Source organism: Chelonia mydas, chromosome 1 (genome assembly GCF_015237465.2).
Source record: "Chelonia mydas isolate rCheMyd1 chromosome 1, rCheMyd1.pri.v2, whole genome shotgun sequence".
NCBI lineage: Eukaryota > Metazoa > Chordata > Testudines > Cheloniidae > Chelonia > Chelonia mydas.
This window is the reverse complement of record NC_057849.1, coordinates 139,066,401-139,084,811: the sequence shown is the minus strand read 5'-3', so window position 1 is coordinate 139,084,811 and position 18,411 is coordinate 139,066,401. Positions and strand designations below refer to the sequence as shown.

The window sequence follows — 18,411 nt, the reverse complement described above, 5'->3', positions numbered from 1 at the left end:
GCAGCTTAATACTTGCAGCTTCTTATTCAGGTTCTGTGTTATCTTTGGACAGGAAATACAGCCAGCCTTTCAGTACACAGCCCATCCCCTCACATGACGTAAACTATGTCTAGTTTAAAAAAAAATCTGCATAATTTCCTAGGAATTTTTATTAATGATTATTTAACTCTAGAGATTTGTGTTTGTTTTGTGAAATAAAACATTTAGGAGTTAGATACTGTGGGACTTCACTATTGTCCTGTCTCCATCCTGATTCCATTCACTGATTTATTTTTATATATTTATAATACTTAATTGCAGGGGACCACAGATGATTTAAAAAAAGGTTCCTTTAGCACATTCAGTAAAAGTAAGGTTTGATAGAGATCATTGAACACTGATAGAATTATGCAAGTCCTGATACTGGAAAACATTAATTCTTGTTATTTGTATGCTTTTTTTCAGAAGTTGCAGAAGGGGGTTTAAAAATATATTTGTGGATGTTTCTAATGGGAACTGCAACAAGTAGATCAGTTTCCTGTTATTGATAAACTAGGAAATTGAAAGTTCTTGAAGCTGAAATCATCTGGATCTTTTATTTCATCTGCAGTTGTATACAGTCTGAATTCAGTGACTGATGGGCCACAGAAGGTTCAGAAGTCATTATAGATAAATCCTGTAGAGGTTGGGTGCTTGTTAACTAAACTTATTCACACTTTTTGAGGTCTCCTTGATCTTTCACTCCTTCCAGTCCACCACATTTGTCACGCTTCACTTCAACTCCCTCTCTCCAAACAGACTTTTGAGCTCTAGCATGCTTCTCTATCCAGACAGACTTACCATGTCCCACTAGCTCTTTTTCTTAGTTGATATGCCATTTGTGGGAGGGAGCATCAGAAGTTAGTCTGAACTCTGTCTGCTAGACTTTGGACAACGACTCCATTCAAATCTGTTGCATGTGCTGCTGGGGATCAAGGGACCCCTGAGTGCATTTCCTTTCCACAAAGCCCAATGAACCCTCCTAGTCGGACAACTGAAGATAGAGACTACCATAGCTCAGCAGAACTGCTGGAGACAGCATTCAGCAAAAGGAGTTTGTCCTGGCATTGGTAATACAGTGAATGGGTATTTGACCTTTCAAAAACAATCAGATTTGTTTGTGTTCATAATATGGAGTCAGATTCACCTGGTTCTTATTTTTCTCCAAACTTATTTGCCAAGAACTAAATCAGATGCTGCAGTGTAATGGTTTTAATTTATTTTCAAAATGATATTGAATCACTGGAGTGCTTTAGACAAGATATTTATAGTATCAGCACATTGTTTTCAATGAGTATGTGTTTTAATCTCTCAGTACACTCTTCGTGTTTTGTCAGTTGTGCTATATATGGTGGCTACATTTTCCTAAGAGCAGAATTGAAATCACATAATTGTTTGTGCTACAACCCCATATTTCAATTTATCAAAAGGTTTTTGATAAGTGAGATTTTAATGCTGTGCACAAAGAGTATGAGGCAACTGATATTAGATGTGGTCAAGGCTATTATGTTCTAGGATTTGTATGGGTTACATTGACAATGTGGTTTGTAAAAGCCTAATATAAAATCTTGATAATGCAAACACAGCTATTAAAGATGTTAGAACTTCGGGAATTAGAATAAGGTCACCTGGCAGCGTCTAATGAGACCACTCTCCTTAATACAAGGCTAATTATTTCTTTGTGGAACAGATTGTAACAATAATCACTGATCTTCAATTTGAAAAAAACAGAGAGAAAGAAAGAGAGAGAGAAAGAAAGAGAACCACGTTTGTCAACTCAAAAATGTATTTGCAACAAAGATCGGTTAAGTTAATAATGTTTTATGATTTCCATTCCATTAGTATATTAAAGAATGGCAAACACTGTTTGCATATAATCCTGCACTGTTATTAAATGTGTTGGCATAATTATCCAAGAACTCAGGAGAAAATGATTTTTCTTTTTTCTTTTCTTTTCTTCATGTTAAACATTTCTGTGGGTTGGGGAAAACTGGAAGATACATCATATATGATTCACATGACACTTTGTTAAGTCATTTACCTTCTTCAAATGACATTTCTTTGATAGGCACAACTGAAGTCTGTCATTAACCCTCAAAATTGTTATGTTTTCAATAGTTAAAGAGCCTAGATTACTTTCAGTTTAGATTAAGTGTAAGAGTAGCCACTAGACCTGGGGTGGCAATTGGCCCCTGACAGATGTATTAAACTTTTGTAACACTGACCTATGTCAGGTTCTTGGGCCCAGGAAATAAAATTCAGTCTCTTACAAGTACTCCTACACATCACACCTGTATTATATTAAGGGAAAAAAACAAATGAACAAAAATAAAATTTCCATGAGAAAGAAAGCAATCAGCATTTCTCATTCTCTAAGATCTTCCATTTGAATCCTGTCATAATTCTTCCCACTGGTAGATTTTGTACATATAATACTCAGTCATAACTTATTTTTTCTGATATAGGAAGCTATTTCAATCATTAATGTGTTGGATAAAGAGAAAAATTTGTCTCATACTGTGACCCAAATCTCTGCCTTCCTTCCCAAACCTCTTCAAGCAAAGACAATGATATAAATGTACTATATTGCATGAATATGTACTAATTTGGGATAGTCTTATTTCTAGATATGACTTTCCCTGGTACTCAGCTATAATTTCTAGACCTAAAATTAAGTAAGGGAAGGAAGACTTTGCATCCCCAAAGGGCTGTACCTGGTCCTTAGAGACGGACACCCAAGAACATTTTTTGATTCTCTTATTTTAAGAAGCCTTGCCTGTGTACAGCGAATGGAAACTGTGACTGCTCATTGTTATGTCTGGTGTTTTAGACTGCATTATATTGTTTGTGTTGCACTAAAGCATGTTGCAGTAAGATAGTACGACTGCTTTACTCCTGGGAATCTCAGGACAACAAGATCTGGGTCTCATGAGGCTATCCCAGTGTACAAAGTCTTTAAATAAATAAATTGCTAGGTGACCATCTAAAGAACCAGCTCTGATATTACATGGTAAAGCATCTCAGTCAAAAAGTAAGATATACACAATCAATTAGTTTTATACAACTTCTATTTTCCAAGATAAAAAGTAGTGATTTTTTAAAAATAATGTGAATATGAATATGTTCATTAGACGAGCTTCTAAGAATGTGTTAACAGTATGTTTTGAACAAAAATATGTCTTTTCTATTACAAGTGAACTACTATTCCTGGTGTGTTCGCAGCATCTCATAGTACAGTACATAGTGATTCTGTATAATATATGTTATATGGTGGTGTCTAAATTAACTGTTGCCACTCAGGAAGGCAATCTTGCAGTCACCATGGATAGTTCTCTGGAAACTTCCATTCAGTGCACAGCAGTAGTCAAAAAGGCTAACAGTATGTTAGGGATTATTAGGAGAGGGATAGAAAATAAGACAGAACATCTCATAATAGCACTATATAAATCCATAGTCCACCCTGTGATGGGTTCAGTCACAGAGACCCTCTTAGGACTGTCACCTGACATGCTGAAGATACCTCTGAACCCATTTTCCTTGCCAGTTTGGGACTCCAGAACTCTGCCTTGTTGAGCCAGACACGCTAACGGCTTCCGCTTAATGTTTACATCAGTAAGACAAGTTTATATCTTATTCTCCTAACTCCAGACAAGAAATAATACATGCAAACAAATGGGATGAACACACTCAATAGATCATAAGCTTTGTAATGATACCTTACAAGAGACCTTTTGCATAAAGCATATTTCAGTTACATCGTATTCACACTCATGAGCATATTTCCATAAAACATTATGGCAGTGTTTCCCAAACTTGGGATGCCGCCTGTTCAGGAAAAGCCCCTGGCGGGCCGGGCAGGTTTGTTTACCTGCCGCGTCCACAGGTTCGGCCGATCGCGGCTCCCACTGGCTGTGGTTCGCCGCTCCAGGCCAATGAAGGCTGCGGGAAGCGGCACAGGCCGAGGGACGTACCGGCTGCTGCTTCCCGCAACCCCCATTGGCCTGCAGTGGTGAACCGCGGCCAGTGGGAGCCGCGATTGGCCGAACTTGCGGACGCGGCAGGTAAACAAACTGGCCCGGCCCACCAGGGGCTTTCCCTGAACAAGTTTGGGAAACACTGCATTATGGAGTGCAACGTCACACACCCATACCTTGAATGTTGTGCAGGTCTGGTGGCCCCATCTTTAAAAAAGGGTATAGTAGAACTGGAAAAGGTTCAGAGAAGCACAGCAAAGATGATCAAGTATATGGCATGACTTCCATATGAGAAGAAACTAAAAAGATTAGGGCTGTTCATCTTAGAAAAGAGATGACTAAGAGCGGGATAGGACAGAGGTCTATAAAATCATGCTTTTTGTGTGGAATAAGTGCATAATGTTATTTATCCTTTCACACAATACAAAAACCAAGGCTCACTCAATGAAATTAATAGGCAGCAGGTTTAATACAAACAACACAAAAAACTTTGTCACACAATGCACAGTCAACCTGTGGAACTCATTGCCATGAGATGGTATGATAGCCAAAAGTATAACTGGATTTAAGAAAGAACTGGATAAGTTCATGGAGGGTAGGTCCATCAATGGCTACTAGCCAGAATGGTCAGACACAGAACCCCATGCTCAGAGCAACTCTAAATCTCTGACTTCCAGAAGCTGGAAGTAGAAACCAGGGGTGGATCATTCCATAATTGCCCTGTTCTGTACACTCCTCTGAAGCTCTGGTACAGGCCACTGTCAGAGACCTGATACTGGGCAAGATGGAGCACGGTCTGACCCAGTATGGTAGCTCTTATATTCTGTGGTCAACTTGTTAAATCAGCAACTGAATGTATGTGGCAGATGAATGTACAAGTTATTGGGTAGAATACATCTGTGGCTGTACTCTGCAAAGTGATTGTAAAACTGGCATTTTCTTACTCAACAAGTCTGCTGTGACATTTTCTGACTTTAGTGACAAATTGTGCTTTTAATGATTTTTACTCCTTTTATCGCAATGTAGTTAACACAGCTAGAGATTTAACTTAATTCTCTTCCTTTTTGTGCATCAATAGGTTTGTTTAATAAATTTTTATCGCTTCCTAATGTGCAAATCTATTGAAGGAAATAGGTCTGAACCGATGTCATTCCAAGCATAATCTGAAGACAATGGAATTGCAGAGGTGCAAGTAAAGGCCTCATGTGGACAGCAGAGCCTTTATTTCTGGTGATGACGTAATTAGGGAAAGAACCTGTTTGACTTTCATATCCTAGGAGGGTAAATATGTAGCATGCATGTTGTAGTATCAAGTGAAATACATGAAATGTACAGGGCTGGCAGTTAGGAAATCATCTTTTTACCTATAAACTGAATGCATTTGATATGGAAATCATTAAGACAATAAATGTGGACTGCCCACAATGCAGTTTTTAAAGAGCAACTTCACAGAATAAAGCTGCACCTTAAGGCAGGATCAATCCCCTCGCAAGCATGAGCTACGAGTGCATAATATATTGCAAAAATTCCACTGCTAGCAAAAATTTAAATGTATTATCAGTGCACTCTAAATCATGGCTCTGAAGTCATAGCTGTGAAGTTTGGCATGTTTTAAGTGTAAAAATCCCCTGGCCTCAAAAATATTTTAGTTCCTTCTCACAATAGAACTGGGGTACAAATGAACTAAAGCCAAATGGCGAGAACTTCAAACATAACTCTCCTATATAGGCCGCCAAATGAAATGAAAAGGAAAAGCCAGCTGAAATCGCAATAAAACAGTTAATATTTCAATATAGTTAAGGTAAAAAATGCTTTGACTTTGTTTTTCATATTGGATTGTGCAGTACCGCTCATTAGCACTACTGCTGCCACGTAGGCTTATGGCTGCAACTAACTGGGCCCATAGCTGCTAAGTCTTGTGCAGCTTCTTGTGTGACATCTTCTGCAAACTGTGTAATGAGTTAATGTATATATTTGCAGATCATCTGCATATGACCACAAATTTCAACTTATGGTCAATACACCCTGTTCCAAGCAGTGGTAGGTTCAGAACACAGAGTTGCACAAAACTTGGCAGCTATGATGGGGTAAGTGGGTGGCTGGTTGGAGAGTTCCCTGAGATATGTAGGTGGGCAAGCCACCTCATCGCAGTGTATCATGCCAGCAAATGCATCCATTACTCATAAGGGAGTGGAGCAGCATGACTCGGCACCATCCTGCAGATGATGACAGTGCAGCAACAGCAGCTCTCTTTGGTTTCTGCTGTCTTCTGTTATCGGTGTCCTTGGTCAGACGCGGTGGGAGCAGCTGCAGCAGGAAGAATGTCGGTTCCCAAGATGTCACAACGAACTGGAGGCTGCAGTCGTGTGAGTGTGAACATGGGGATGATGTCACACAAATGTGATCCATTTCTTGTGATTCATGTGTGACCTGGACTGATGGGAAAATCTGCAATTTGGTGCAAAGCACAACTGCGAGGGTATAGACAGATCGGGTTTTAAGCTCTCACTAAAGAGGATGAAGAGATGTCTAATGTGCATGACCAGGAGAGGTATTAGGGATGACTGCTCATGTCTGTACTCTGCCATGATATAGTACAATGAGGTGGACTTATTGTTGCATTAATCGCAATGACTGCTCCCATTTGTACTTTCTCAGCATTTCTTAACCCAGATCCCTAACATTTAACAAATATTTGTTAGAGCCAACATTTTCAGAAGAATTCATTCATTTTGTGTGCCTCAGCTTTTGGGGAGCTCACCTGATGCCTGACTTTCAGAGTTCCTCTGGACCATAGCAGCTTCCAAAGATTTCAGGCCCAAGGTGTGTCAAACTGGGTGCCCAACAATTGAGGCAAAAAAATTAGTGAGCACTTTCTAAAAACATGGCTGAAAATGTATGTGTTTGTGAGCAATCCTTGGTTTGGTGCAGTGGTAAAGAGATAACATTGTGCAAGTGGTTCCTGAAACAGAATAGGGAAAGTTTAAGGATGTGCACTGCCTTCTACCATTGTGTGCTTTGCTCCTGTGCACACCCAAAAACTACAGTGAGTGTGACAGCAAAAAATGACCCAAAGGTGTGTTTCATTAACAGCTATTGCTTGACACTTGAACCCTGTTTTTAAGAGTTCAAGTGTCTCAGAGGGAATGAAGATACAGAGTGTATCAAACTCTATATTTAGGAAGAACAACTGCAAGCTATGACAGGAATTCGCTTTTACACTTAGCTTCTAAACTGAGTCCCACTCCAGCCCTGAGCAGCTCTCAGAGCCATACAGGCACAAAGCACTCTCGCTATTTCAGACACATTTAAAGGCTCACAGTCAAGATCTCTGCTGACTGAAGAACGTGTCTCTTTCAGCATCGAAAAGAAGTGTCTATACTCACTTGACGGTTTGGAACTTTTTTTATATAAATAAATAAGTAAACTAAGCTGAAGGTCTCATTTGCAAACTTGAGAGATTCTGTGAAGGGTCCGAAGTGGTTAGAGGTCTCTGTTTATTTGAACATCTTGTGCATCATATTAATGTGTTTAGTGCAGATTGTTATTGCTACTGCTTTGTAATCTATGGGGATCTTAAAAGATTTAAAACAGAAAGCTGCTTTAATACTTAGTGACATCACAAACAAAACTATGTAGCAGCATGCTTAATTTTTTCAAAAAATTTGTTTCAGCTGGTAAAAAAAAAGATGTTGGGGGGGATGGGAGAGAAGTAAGTTTTCTTCACTGTAATCATAGCTCCTGTGAACATACAGTAGTGGAGGTAGAAACAACCGTGTTATCGAAAACTTTACATTATTATTGTATTTGCCTGCAGAATGTAGTAAGTTTGTGCCTAGCAAAGTGGAAGAAGCAAAGTGCAGGTTTCTCCTTCTCCTCAGTACCAGTTAGGTTTCACAGTGGTGTGTAGTTCCTGTCAAACTCTTTTATAAGAAAACACACTGCAGCTTTCTGGCCAAAACACCCATGGTGTTTGATTTCATGAGTACAGCAGGAGGTAAGAGGACCGATTCGGTGTTTGGGTTTTTAGTTTTGTTTTTGGTTTTGTTTTGGTTTTTTTGTTTTGTTTTGTCCTGCTGCTTTTGTACAGTAGGATTAAGAAAGATGGAAATTATGATAGTGCCTTGTGTATCTCAGCCACATTTAAAGCAAATTGACTAAGAAATCAGTCAGTGCAGACAGCTGCACATCTTTCTGCACCCCTCTCAGGAATTATTTTTAGCTGAAGGAGAGAAGATAACTTTGTTTTTTAAACTCGTTCCGGAATACTGACTGATTCCTTCCTATTAAATATTCCTGTACATGAGTGATTTCACTACAAAGTAAAAGAGTTTGCATTGGAAGACAGGCATTAAATAGCTCCAAACCGAAATAAGAGTGTCATTGCTTTCAAAGTTTGCCTTTGCATTCAGGCCATAAAAGGTAAAAGGTAAGGTGTGGGGAAGCCAAAGAGGCTTGAGAACAAGGCTTTGTGTGTATCAGACAATTTGCCTGGCAAAGGGGGTTTGAAATTCTTAGCTGATACTGAATGTGAGCTGTGATTTGTTCAAGTTTGCAAATCTGCTCAAAATGCCAGAAATAACAGAATGTGGGTAACAGCATTTTGTTGAATATCTCTCAGATATACATGGCAAAATAAAAGCATTTATAAAAATATGTATTTATTAATCCATGTCCGTCTTTGTGTGGTGTGAGAGAAAGATACTGCAGTAACTTAAGCTTTATTTCTAGACATTTGACAGTCAGTAGTTGTGCTAGAGGTGAATTGGGAGGAGGGAAGGAAGGGAGGGAATGCAGCCAGAGAAGGTTGTCTATTTTTACTCATCAGTGTGCTGTTGTCCTGATTTCTTTGGCAGTAATGAGGGCAGCATGAACTGGAAGGAAAAAATCACCTCCTCCAAAAGCAATCCTACACAATTGTATCATACATCTCTCTTTAGGAACCAGTGTCTGATTGCAATCAGTTTCAACACAGGCTTCTTAGGAACTCACAACATATTACAAAAAACTAAGATGGCTTGGTTTAAAGAAAGACATTCTAAGTAAAGATTTAATCTAATTCCTCACCCATCCATGTTTAAGTATGGCCAAAGGCTGGTGGAAGTATATCAGCTATTTTATGTGAGGTGGGGGAGTATGTTGCCATATGCTAGAAGCCTTAATTGTAGCACTCCCATAGTATTTTTTAAATTTGTATGTGTGTTAATTTCCTTTGCCTTTGTTTTCATTTTTAACTGATCAGAAAGGGGGGAAAGATCATAGCATAAAAGAATTACGTTTTCCCCTATTATAAGACATAATAGATCATATCTTTCTAACAGTTTGTGGGTTTTTATAATTCTTGAAATGCAATCACTGAATACTAACACTGTATCAGCATAGGTTCACTTTCTATCAGTCATCTGAGAAAATGATTACTTTCCAGGCATAGTAGCAACTTAAAAAAAAATAAATGAATGCAAGGGGTAAAATCCTGGGAGTTTTGCCATTGACTTAAGTGACAGGATTTCGCCACCAAAGTCAGTCAAACAGACAACACAATGCACTTTGAAGTTACGTAAACTATGTCTGGCTTTAGGTTATCACAGTGAAAAAAAGCACCTGGAACTGTACAATTTATAATTTGTATGATGGTTTTTTTGGTTCGAAATCCTTACACAGGCCTACCCAAACTGAAAACATAGCCCTCACAAAAGACAGTAAAAAGCAAAAGCAAAATTCAACCCAATGAGGCTGCTTGAGTGAAACTGATGATAGAATTTGATTCTTGCTTTCCAGTCAGTCTTTATTGAGCTCCTTGACTTCAGAGTCAGTAGAACTGAGTAAGTGGCCTGGTGTGAATTTGTATATTAAGTCAGTATCAGTATTTCCACGTTTATCTAAAATGGTCTCCATTCTTAATTCCTTCTTATGCTATTGATCAAAAACTTACTAAAAATCTACTTAATATAAATCTTTGAAGGGAAGGTTCTCTGTGGCCTGAAGATTTCCAAAGGACTTTATAATTTAACAGTGTCTATTCCCCCTCCCACACTCCCCCAGTCTATACACAAATAGATTTGAGAGTTTTTTTAAGCTTTGGGAGTCAGGCGATGGATACATTTTTATTTGTTAAAAGTGTATTCTCCAGGATTACATTTTTATTTGCAAAGGCCAGATGCAGGCTCAGGGCTTTTGTAACCTCTATTTCTATTCTGAGGCAACAGTAACAGTACGTTGTTTGCCCCAAACGTCTTCCTTTTGCTATTTGCTTGTTCTAGGAAGTCCTTAATGTCTTAAGAATTTATGATTCCCCTCACTATTATTTTTTTTATGTGAAAGCAGTGTCACCATTTCTGGCTATGAAAGATTAACCAGGAAAGCTCAGGTGTTCTCAGTCCCTCAGGTATTAGAAGGGAGTATCTAAGCAACTCTGAAACTGAGACTGAAAGAGTAGAAGGGCTGATGAAATGGATGCCTGTCAAGAAGCAGCATGGGTTAAGTTCTAGTTTATCAAGCTCTGCTATCTGAATGTCAGAGCCTGTAACAGTTTCTCATTTTGCTTGCAGGAATTAAGGCGCTCTCTTTAAGAATGTCAAAACAGCCAGTTTCAAATGTCAGATCCATTCAGGTAAGAGATAGTACTTACATTTCTAATATCAGAAAATAATGAATTTCTACATCAATTGCTTCACAATCTGCATTTTGTTTGTAATGAACAACACTTAAGTGTTAGCTAGTGATTATTTTAAAAAGAATAAAAGTTTAGTCTTGGTAGACATGAAAGCACATAAAAACATTGACCTGAGGAATTGCTGGTGATCTGAACAAAAAAAAAAGATTCACAGATTTGATTTAAAAACAATAGCCCTTCGCATGATAAATACTGTTTGTTGATGGGTCTGCTAAACACAACAGGATAATCCACAGAATTTCCATATATACAGCCAATCACTATTATAAGCAAATCCCATCTCTGAAAACCCTAGGGGTTTCTTTAGAATTAATACATTGTGGTAGAAGTATGGGGATAGATAGATGGCACAGCTTTTAATGTTTGCATGTTTTCATCTTTTCATTCTTTTGAACAACAAAATATATAGTTCCAGTATTCAATTTAACTACATTGTTATTCAGAAAGACATTTTATGGGAAAACCAAAATAATCAATGACAAGACTGTGCCAGGTAGGGGTGTCTACTCATTCTGGTTAATTGTAGTTCTTAGAGTCTTTTACAAACATTAACTACAGAACAGTCACAACACCTCTCGGAAGTAGGTGAACAAAGTATGGTGAAACTAACCCCTTAATTCTTCTCCCACTGAAGTCTATTGCAAAACTACCATTGATTTCAGCGTGAGTAGGAATTGGTCCTAAAACAGTAAGAGCTATATTTTTTTGTTTGTTTGGGGTTTGTTTGTTTTTTTTTAATGAAACCAAAGATGATCCTAGAAACTTCTAGGATGTCAATTCACAGAGGCTGGTTACTATGTGCTTTCTAGGCCCCAAAGGCTGGCTGTGCCAGCAAGTGCAGGATATCATTCCCAGACTAAGCTCATGTTAGATTTTAAACTGATAAAAACTTTTAATAAAGAATATTTAAAATTATAGAACACATACATTGTTGAATACACATTATAAATACCCCAGCCATGTCAATTCATGTTCATCAAAAATGATTTTATATTGCAAATGAAGAAAGAAATAAAGAAAAATTGTACGAGCTGACAATTGCCTGTGGTAGAAAATACAGACAAGGGTTAGTGGTTAAGCATATAACATAAAAAAAAGTACACTAGTTAGTTAAATCAGTTGATCTTAGCCTAAAGGCCAGGGTGCCTCCTCAAATACTAACTTGTACAATATTATTACAATTTTTGTTAAATATATTTTTGCAATAGATTTTCCTAGCATGTTGATAGGAAAAACAGTTTAAGGGTTCATAAAAGCTTGAAATAGCATAAGAACCCCAAATAGAATTTATCATGGCTGATCTGCCCTCAGTTTTCCCATGATAATACTTTCCTAACTCATTGAGGTATTATGAAGATTAATTAACTAATGGTTGTGCAGCATTTTGAAGCTGCAAGGCCTATATGTGGGTATGGGAGATGGGTATTATTATTATAAAGTGTGATTTAACTGAACAGAGCTGACTTTTTTGTACAAAAAAGGCATAACTGTTTGAGAGAAGTCTTGGCTTTGAAATCAATGGACATTTTGCCATTGACTTCAGTCGGGGAGTCAGGATTTCACCCTTTATATATTAGATTTCAAAATCATTTGCATTATTAACTCACAGTTTAGGGGATTTATAACTTGGATCTAAGTTTTAATCAGCTACTAATATTAATATGTTATATTTAAACAAGTTTTCTTTTTTTAAACACATTTGGAATTAAATTGATTTGCTTGTTTCTTTACTGAAAGAGTAGAGGTGGACACGTTTGGTCACATCTAAGATTTTTTTCCAACTTCTAAATTGAAACTTTAAACGTCCAAATAACTGTTAGTATTTTTTTTAAAAAAAAAGCCTGTGCCCCCAAAGCACTAAATGTAATACTTTAAGAAAGTCAAAATTATGAAATAGTCTTGAATGACAAATGTTAGAAAAGCAACCACTGCACAGGCTGAGTTTTTTACAACATTTCTAGGGAAAGCTGTTGGAAGCTGCTGTAGTAAGAAAACCTACACCGCAACTGATGCCTATTTTTCTTGCAGCTATCTCAGATCCATGGTACAAGGTGTCAGTGACTTCTATATACTGTACCTTGTAGTGATTCATGGATTATGAGCTTTTGCTACTACATACTGATACAATAGGTCCTACATCTCGGGAAATGACAATGTATATTGTGCTACAGATATGGAAATGTAAGGATCAATATCCATACACTGACATGAAAGAATGTAGCTGAAGAAGCTGTCAATAATCTGTGTGTGAAATGCTGTCTATAGTATTAGCTGATAATACATTCTGTCAACATTTACTGCTTTTGATTTTTCTCTCATTTAAGTGCTTTTCTGGTTTAGTGTTTTAGTGGAGATCCTCTGTTCTGTTCAGAGCTCTGAAAACTTTCATATTTTCTCAATTTATTATAACACAGTTACCTTCAAGTGGCCCTACAGTTTGTTCATCTGTCCTTCTGGATGAATAGGGGTGATCATGACTCATGGGTCTCACCAATAACACTCCTAAACTGGCCTTCTGGGTTGTTGCAGGGCAGTAGAAGGCACTCAGACTCTCTGGTCTGTATATTCTGTCTCTGCAACATTCCCAACCAGAGAATCAAGTGACTGTAAAAATAAGTCCAGCTCTAGTAGTCCAGATCACTGTATAATAGGCCATCAAGCTGACACATCATACATTTTATCTGTCCATTTATAGTCAGAGAGTAATATTATCTATTAGAGAGACAAGGTGGGTGAGGTAATGTCTTTTATTGGACCAACTTCTGTTGGTGAGAGAGACAAGCTTTGGAGCGACACAGAGCTCTTCTTCAGGGCTGCAACCATATTTATCTATCATTCATTCTCTTTTCAAAAATCTTTGTTTTAAAGACACATTTAAACTAGCCTGCAACGTTCTGTCTGAACTCTCGAATAGATAACAGATCAGACTTTGAACTCAGTTGCACTGACATAACTCTAGAGTACCTCCATTGATTCCAACAGGGAGAAGCACTGACCATTGAAAGGTCATGGTTAAGGTGGTCAGGGGTTTGTGCTGATTTGGCTTCCTCCACTAGTGAAGACCCTTTGGAACGGCTGATGAAATATTAAGTTTTCCTGACTGGCAAAGCCCACAAGAGGAGGAAGCAATAGAAACTCTGCCCACCCTTCCAGTTGGATGAATCCCTTCTGGGGTGCAAAGGCACAGGTCTAAGGCAAAGAGGTAAAATTTGCCATTCCCTTTACCAGCAGGGTGAATTTGACCCATGAATGACAATTCAAACACTATTAAGTGTAACTGACCAACTGGAGGCCAAACTGCTTAAGGTAATTATAGCAACAGACTTTCCAAATGAGAGGAATGGTGATCCAGTGTTGGAAAGCAAGCATGGAATTTGTGACCTGTTGTGCCACAGGCTTCCTGTGTGGCCTCGGGAAAGTCGCTTAGTTTCTCTTTGCCCATTTTATGGATGGGGACCTGAGGCAAAGAACACTTGCCTTCCTCACAGAGGAACTATGAAGTTAAATACATTAAAGATTGTAAGATGCTGAGATGGTCCTGGGGGCTATATGGGTATGTCTACAAGGCAATTAGACGTCCATAACTGATTTGTGCTCGCGGAGCTCAGGCTAAGCTGCTGTTTAATTGCAGTGTAGCATTTGGGCTGGGGTTGCAGCCTGAGCTCTGGGACCCTCCCACCTTGCAGAGTCATAGAGCCCAGCCTTCAGTCCGAGCCTGAATGTCTATAGAGCAACTAAACAGCCCCTTCGCCTGAGCCCTGCGAGCCTGAGTCAGCTGGAATGGACCAGCCGGAGGTTTTTAATTGCAGTGTAGTCATACTCTATAAGTACCTCAGATAGACATAGAACTTGCTCTCATTGCAGCCAATGTAGGGGGTTTTGCCACTGATTTTATTTACAGTAGAATTGAACATACTAGTGAACTTTCCTGAGCACTCCAACCTATTTGAACCCAGAAAGGTGCTTGGGGTACTGGATCTAATTAGTTCATGTGCTAATTAAACTGGATCCACATTACAGTATGCATTTTACTACAAATACTATTGTGCTTTCATCGCTCTAAAACTTTCATGAAGTCTGTAGATCTGCTTCTGGCACAAGGTGACAAATCCATCAGCTATCAAGCAGATCTCCTTCCTACTAGCTGTGGCCCAATCCAGGATTCTTAGGATGTCCAGCGGCTTTTCTTCTTCTTCTTTGTCCTTTATGCCGCTTTTCCTAGTGAGGGTCATGGCAGAAGCATGGCGAGTAGGGAGGATCAGACCTCCTTTTCCTCCGCGACAGATTCCAGCTCCTCCTGGGGGATTCCCCAGCGTTCCCAGGCCAGCCAGGAGATAGAATCTCTCCAGTGTGTCCTGGGTCAGGCTTGGGGCCTCCTCCCAGTGGGATGTGCCCAGTAGAGTTCCAAAGGAAACCTCCTAGGGGGCATCCTTATCAGGTGCCTGAACCACCTTAACTGGCTCCTCTTGATCTGGAGAAGCAGCGGCTCTACTCCACGGCCCTCCAAAATAGCTGAGCTCCTCACCCTGTCTCGGAAAGTAAGCCCAGCCACCCTGTGAAGAAACCTCATTTCCACCGCTTGTACCCGCGATCGCGTCCTTTTGGTCATCACCCAAAGATCATGACCATAGGTGAGGATGGGGACGTAGAGCGAACTGTAAATCGAGAGCTTCGTCTGAGAACTCAGCTTCCGCTTCACCACCATGGATGGGTGCAGCACCCGCATCATTGCCGCCACCGCACCAATCTGCCAGTCAATCTCCTGCTCCCGCTTGCCGTCACACATGAACAAGACCCCTACATACTTGAACTCATCCACTAAGGGCAGGTGCTCTCCCCGGAGAGGACCATGACCTCTGATTTGGAGGTGCTGGTTCTCATCCCAGCAGCTTCACACTCTGCAGCAAAACGTTCAAGTGCACATCGGAAATCACAGTCTGAAGAAGCAAGGACAACACCATCTGCAAATAGCAGAGATGCCACCTCCAAGTCCCCATACCGGTGCACTCCACAGCTCGGCTGAGCTGTGATATCCTGTCCATGAAAATCCAGCGGCTTTTTGACCAAGTTAGTTAAAAAGCTGAAAAACCAGTCATCTTTAAGCACTGTTTGAATCTATTCCATCTAATAGCATTCTGTTGGTGTAAATCCAGCCTCAATCAAATTTGTGGGTAACACCAAAATTGGAGGGGTAGCAAATGTACAGGTGAACAAAACCAAACTGCAAAGTAACCCAGAGAACTTAAAGCAGTGGGGCTGCAGGCAATACAGGGAGCTAACTACTGATAATTGGGGATTGGTCCTGCTTTGAGCAGGGGGTTGGACTAGATGACCTCCTGAGGTCCCTTCCAACCCTGATATTCTATGATTCTATGATAAATATATTAATACTGTATGCACGGGGGAGGAAATAAGTAGCATGCCTTCAAAAGGATGGTGGGTGTGGGGAACGGCCAAGCTGCCATTCTCATTACAGGAAAATGTGATTATTTCCATTTTGTCTCTCTAGTACCATCTTAATATTAAGCTTTTATGTAACTAATCACTATAGTTGCCACAGGCAAGGAGCAGGATCAGGAGCTGGAAGCTGTGTGGAGAGGGCCAGCAAGAGGATCTTTATCTTCATAAGCGGCCCATAGAATGAAAGGGTTTGAGAGCCATCACTCCAGCACCAACTCTGTAAAAACACTGCAGTGGCTAGAAATAAAAATCACACAGAGAAATTCACGCCGGTGATCCATTTTTTTGCAATTGCATCTTTGTCTGTAATTTCATTGCATTTAGACTTTTTTTTGGTGTGGTGAATCCATCATGGTTTCCTTCTGACAGGCTAATATCAACATCCCAATGGGAGCATTTCGACCTGGAGCAGGGCATCCTCCCAAAAGAAAAGAATTTACACCTGAAGTGGAGGAGGTAAGAAAAATAATATTTAAACTTAATGCAGGAGACTCTCTGCAGTTTATGTGCTATGCAGCTATCTAGGCTACAGTACAAAATGCTAATCCAATTGGGATTGGTATACGGATACCTGTGATAACTAGGAAGTCAACCACTGACTGCTGAATACAGTTGATATACCTGGTGTTATTTTTGAAGTCAAAACATACATGGTAATATAAACAAGTACCAGGGTATGTGATCCTGCTTAGTTAAGAGAATGGCATCAGCAGTGACAGGTGAGGGGAAGGCAATGAAGGAAAAGCAAATCAGCACTCTGGGGAGTATATATTGCACAGTGTATAGCCCTAGCATAGTTTACGCCTGACTGGGGTGATGGGAGACCAAGAGGGGTATTGTGACACCCCATGCTACTCCAGGGACAGCGATGATCTATCCCTAAAAGGGAATATTTTTGGACAAATTATCAGCCTTTTTCCCCTTTTATCAGCCTTTTAGACACTTCAGACTTGTAATTTTCTTACTGAAGGTTAATTCTTTCTTCTCCTCTTATCAGTTTCATTGTTAATCAAAACAGAAGAGGTTATTTTGCTAAATTCTCTTATATACTTTACAGTAATGATGCTCTGTTTATAAAGTCATTTTGGGGGGAAAAACTGATCTAACTTATTTTTGAACAAGGCATTTTGGAAAGAAAATGTATAAAGTGACCTTGCAAGCACAGATGGTTTTCTCTTCTGAAAAAAAATTAAAACATATTTTCTATTTAGTAATTCAGTTTTGAAGGAATGCAAAAGATATTAAAAAGAAACTAATAAAGCCTGCACGAGGGTTGGTAGTATTTGAGAAATAAGATAAATGGCTAGCACTGTTTGATTTAGTTGGATCATTGAATTATAGCTTTGCTCTTCAATTATGTGTATATTATATATGAAACAGGAACTATAGAATGAAAGTTTCTGCTCTGATCCTGTAGCCTTTACTTCCCCAAACCAATGGGACTATTCACATGAGTAAAGGTTCTGCTGAATTATACCTTGTGGTAGCAGCGGAACATAAATGTTCCCAGTGGATTTGTCTTTTCAGTTTTTTCTGTTTATTTAGCTTTTGCAGTACAGTCCATGGTTCTATCTTTAAGGCCATTAGAGGCAAATCTATCTGAACATTATGGGCTATATTTTGAGAACCTGTCAAGGAAGATATGTGTCACATTCAATGGGCTGAAATCCTTGTAAGTTTTGTATGTGAAAAAAATTGAGTGAAAGGGCATGTAGCAAGCAAATTGAGTGGGAGGACATGGGAATTTCAAAAAAGAACACTGTCTCTTCACCTAGATATTTGCTTCCCTAATCTTACCACCATCCGGCATTTTATTGACTCTTTAGACCTCCTTTGATAAAGTTAGAGATCAAGTTCTAATCTCAGCTGCATAGTGCACATTGCACACACAGTGGGGGATAATTTGAGGTACGTAGTTATGAATGCCACACATCTGAGATTAAAAAGTAACCCTAAAAATAATGTATAGAATGGAACATCTCCAAAACATGTCCAAACCTTACATGGTCCCAAAGACCAAAATGTAACCTAAGTCAGTTACAACACAGTACTACAAAAGAGAACTCTGTTGTAAGTGATTTAGGCAGCAATCATTTTTAAACAGGTCCTCTATAGATAGTTCTGGAATTGTAGTGCATCCAGGCCCTTATTCTTTTCTGCTTAGTCAAGTTATCAGGCAATGAAACTGTGCAAGAAAACAATACTGTCTGGTAACCATCTATGTCTCCTGAGACCTTCTGCTGCCTCCCTTCCACTCCTTCTCCATTAATTTACTTACTCTACTTG

At 39.3% G+C, this 18,411-nt stretch overlaps 1 protein-coding gene across 3 annotated transcripts in view; it reads left to right on the top strand.

Moving 5' to 3' along the window:
• Positions 1-6,298: 6,298 nt before the first annotated feature.
• Positions 6,299-18,411, top strand: part of SMPX (small muscle protein X-linked) — a 55,547-nt gene continuing 43,434 nt past the window's right edge. For 2 of the 3 annotated variants that reach the window (XM_037901619.1, XM_037901626.2), the window contains exons 1-3: positions 7,227-7,384; positions 10,541-10,602; positions 16,495-16,581. In XM_037901619.1, the coding sequence (XP_037757547.1) occupies positions 10,564-10,602; positions 16,495-16,581 (126 nt within the window). In that variant the 5' untranslated portion in view covers positions 7,227-7,384; positions 10,541-10,563. Of the gene's footprint in view, positions 6,359-7,226; positions 7,385-10,540; positions 10,603-16,494; positions 16,582-18,411 lie in introns of those variants that run through there. The other variant, XM_043537971.1, reaches the window with a different exon arrangement.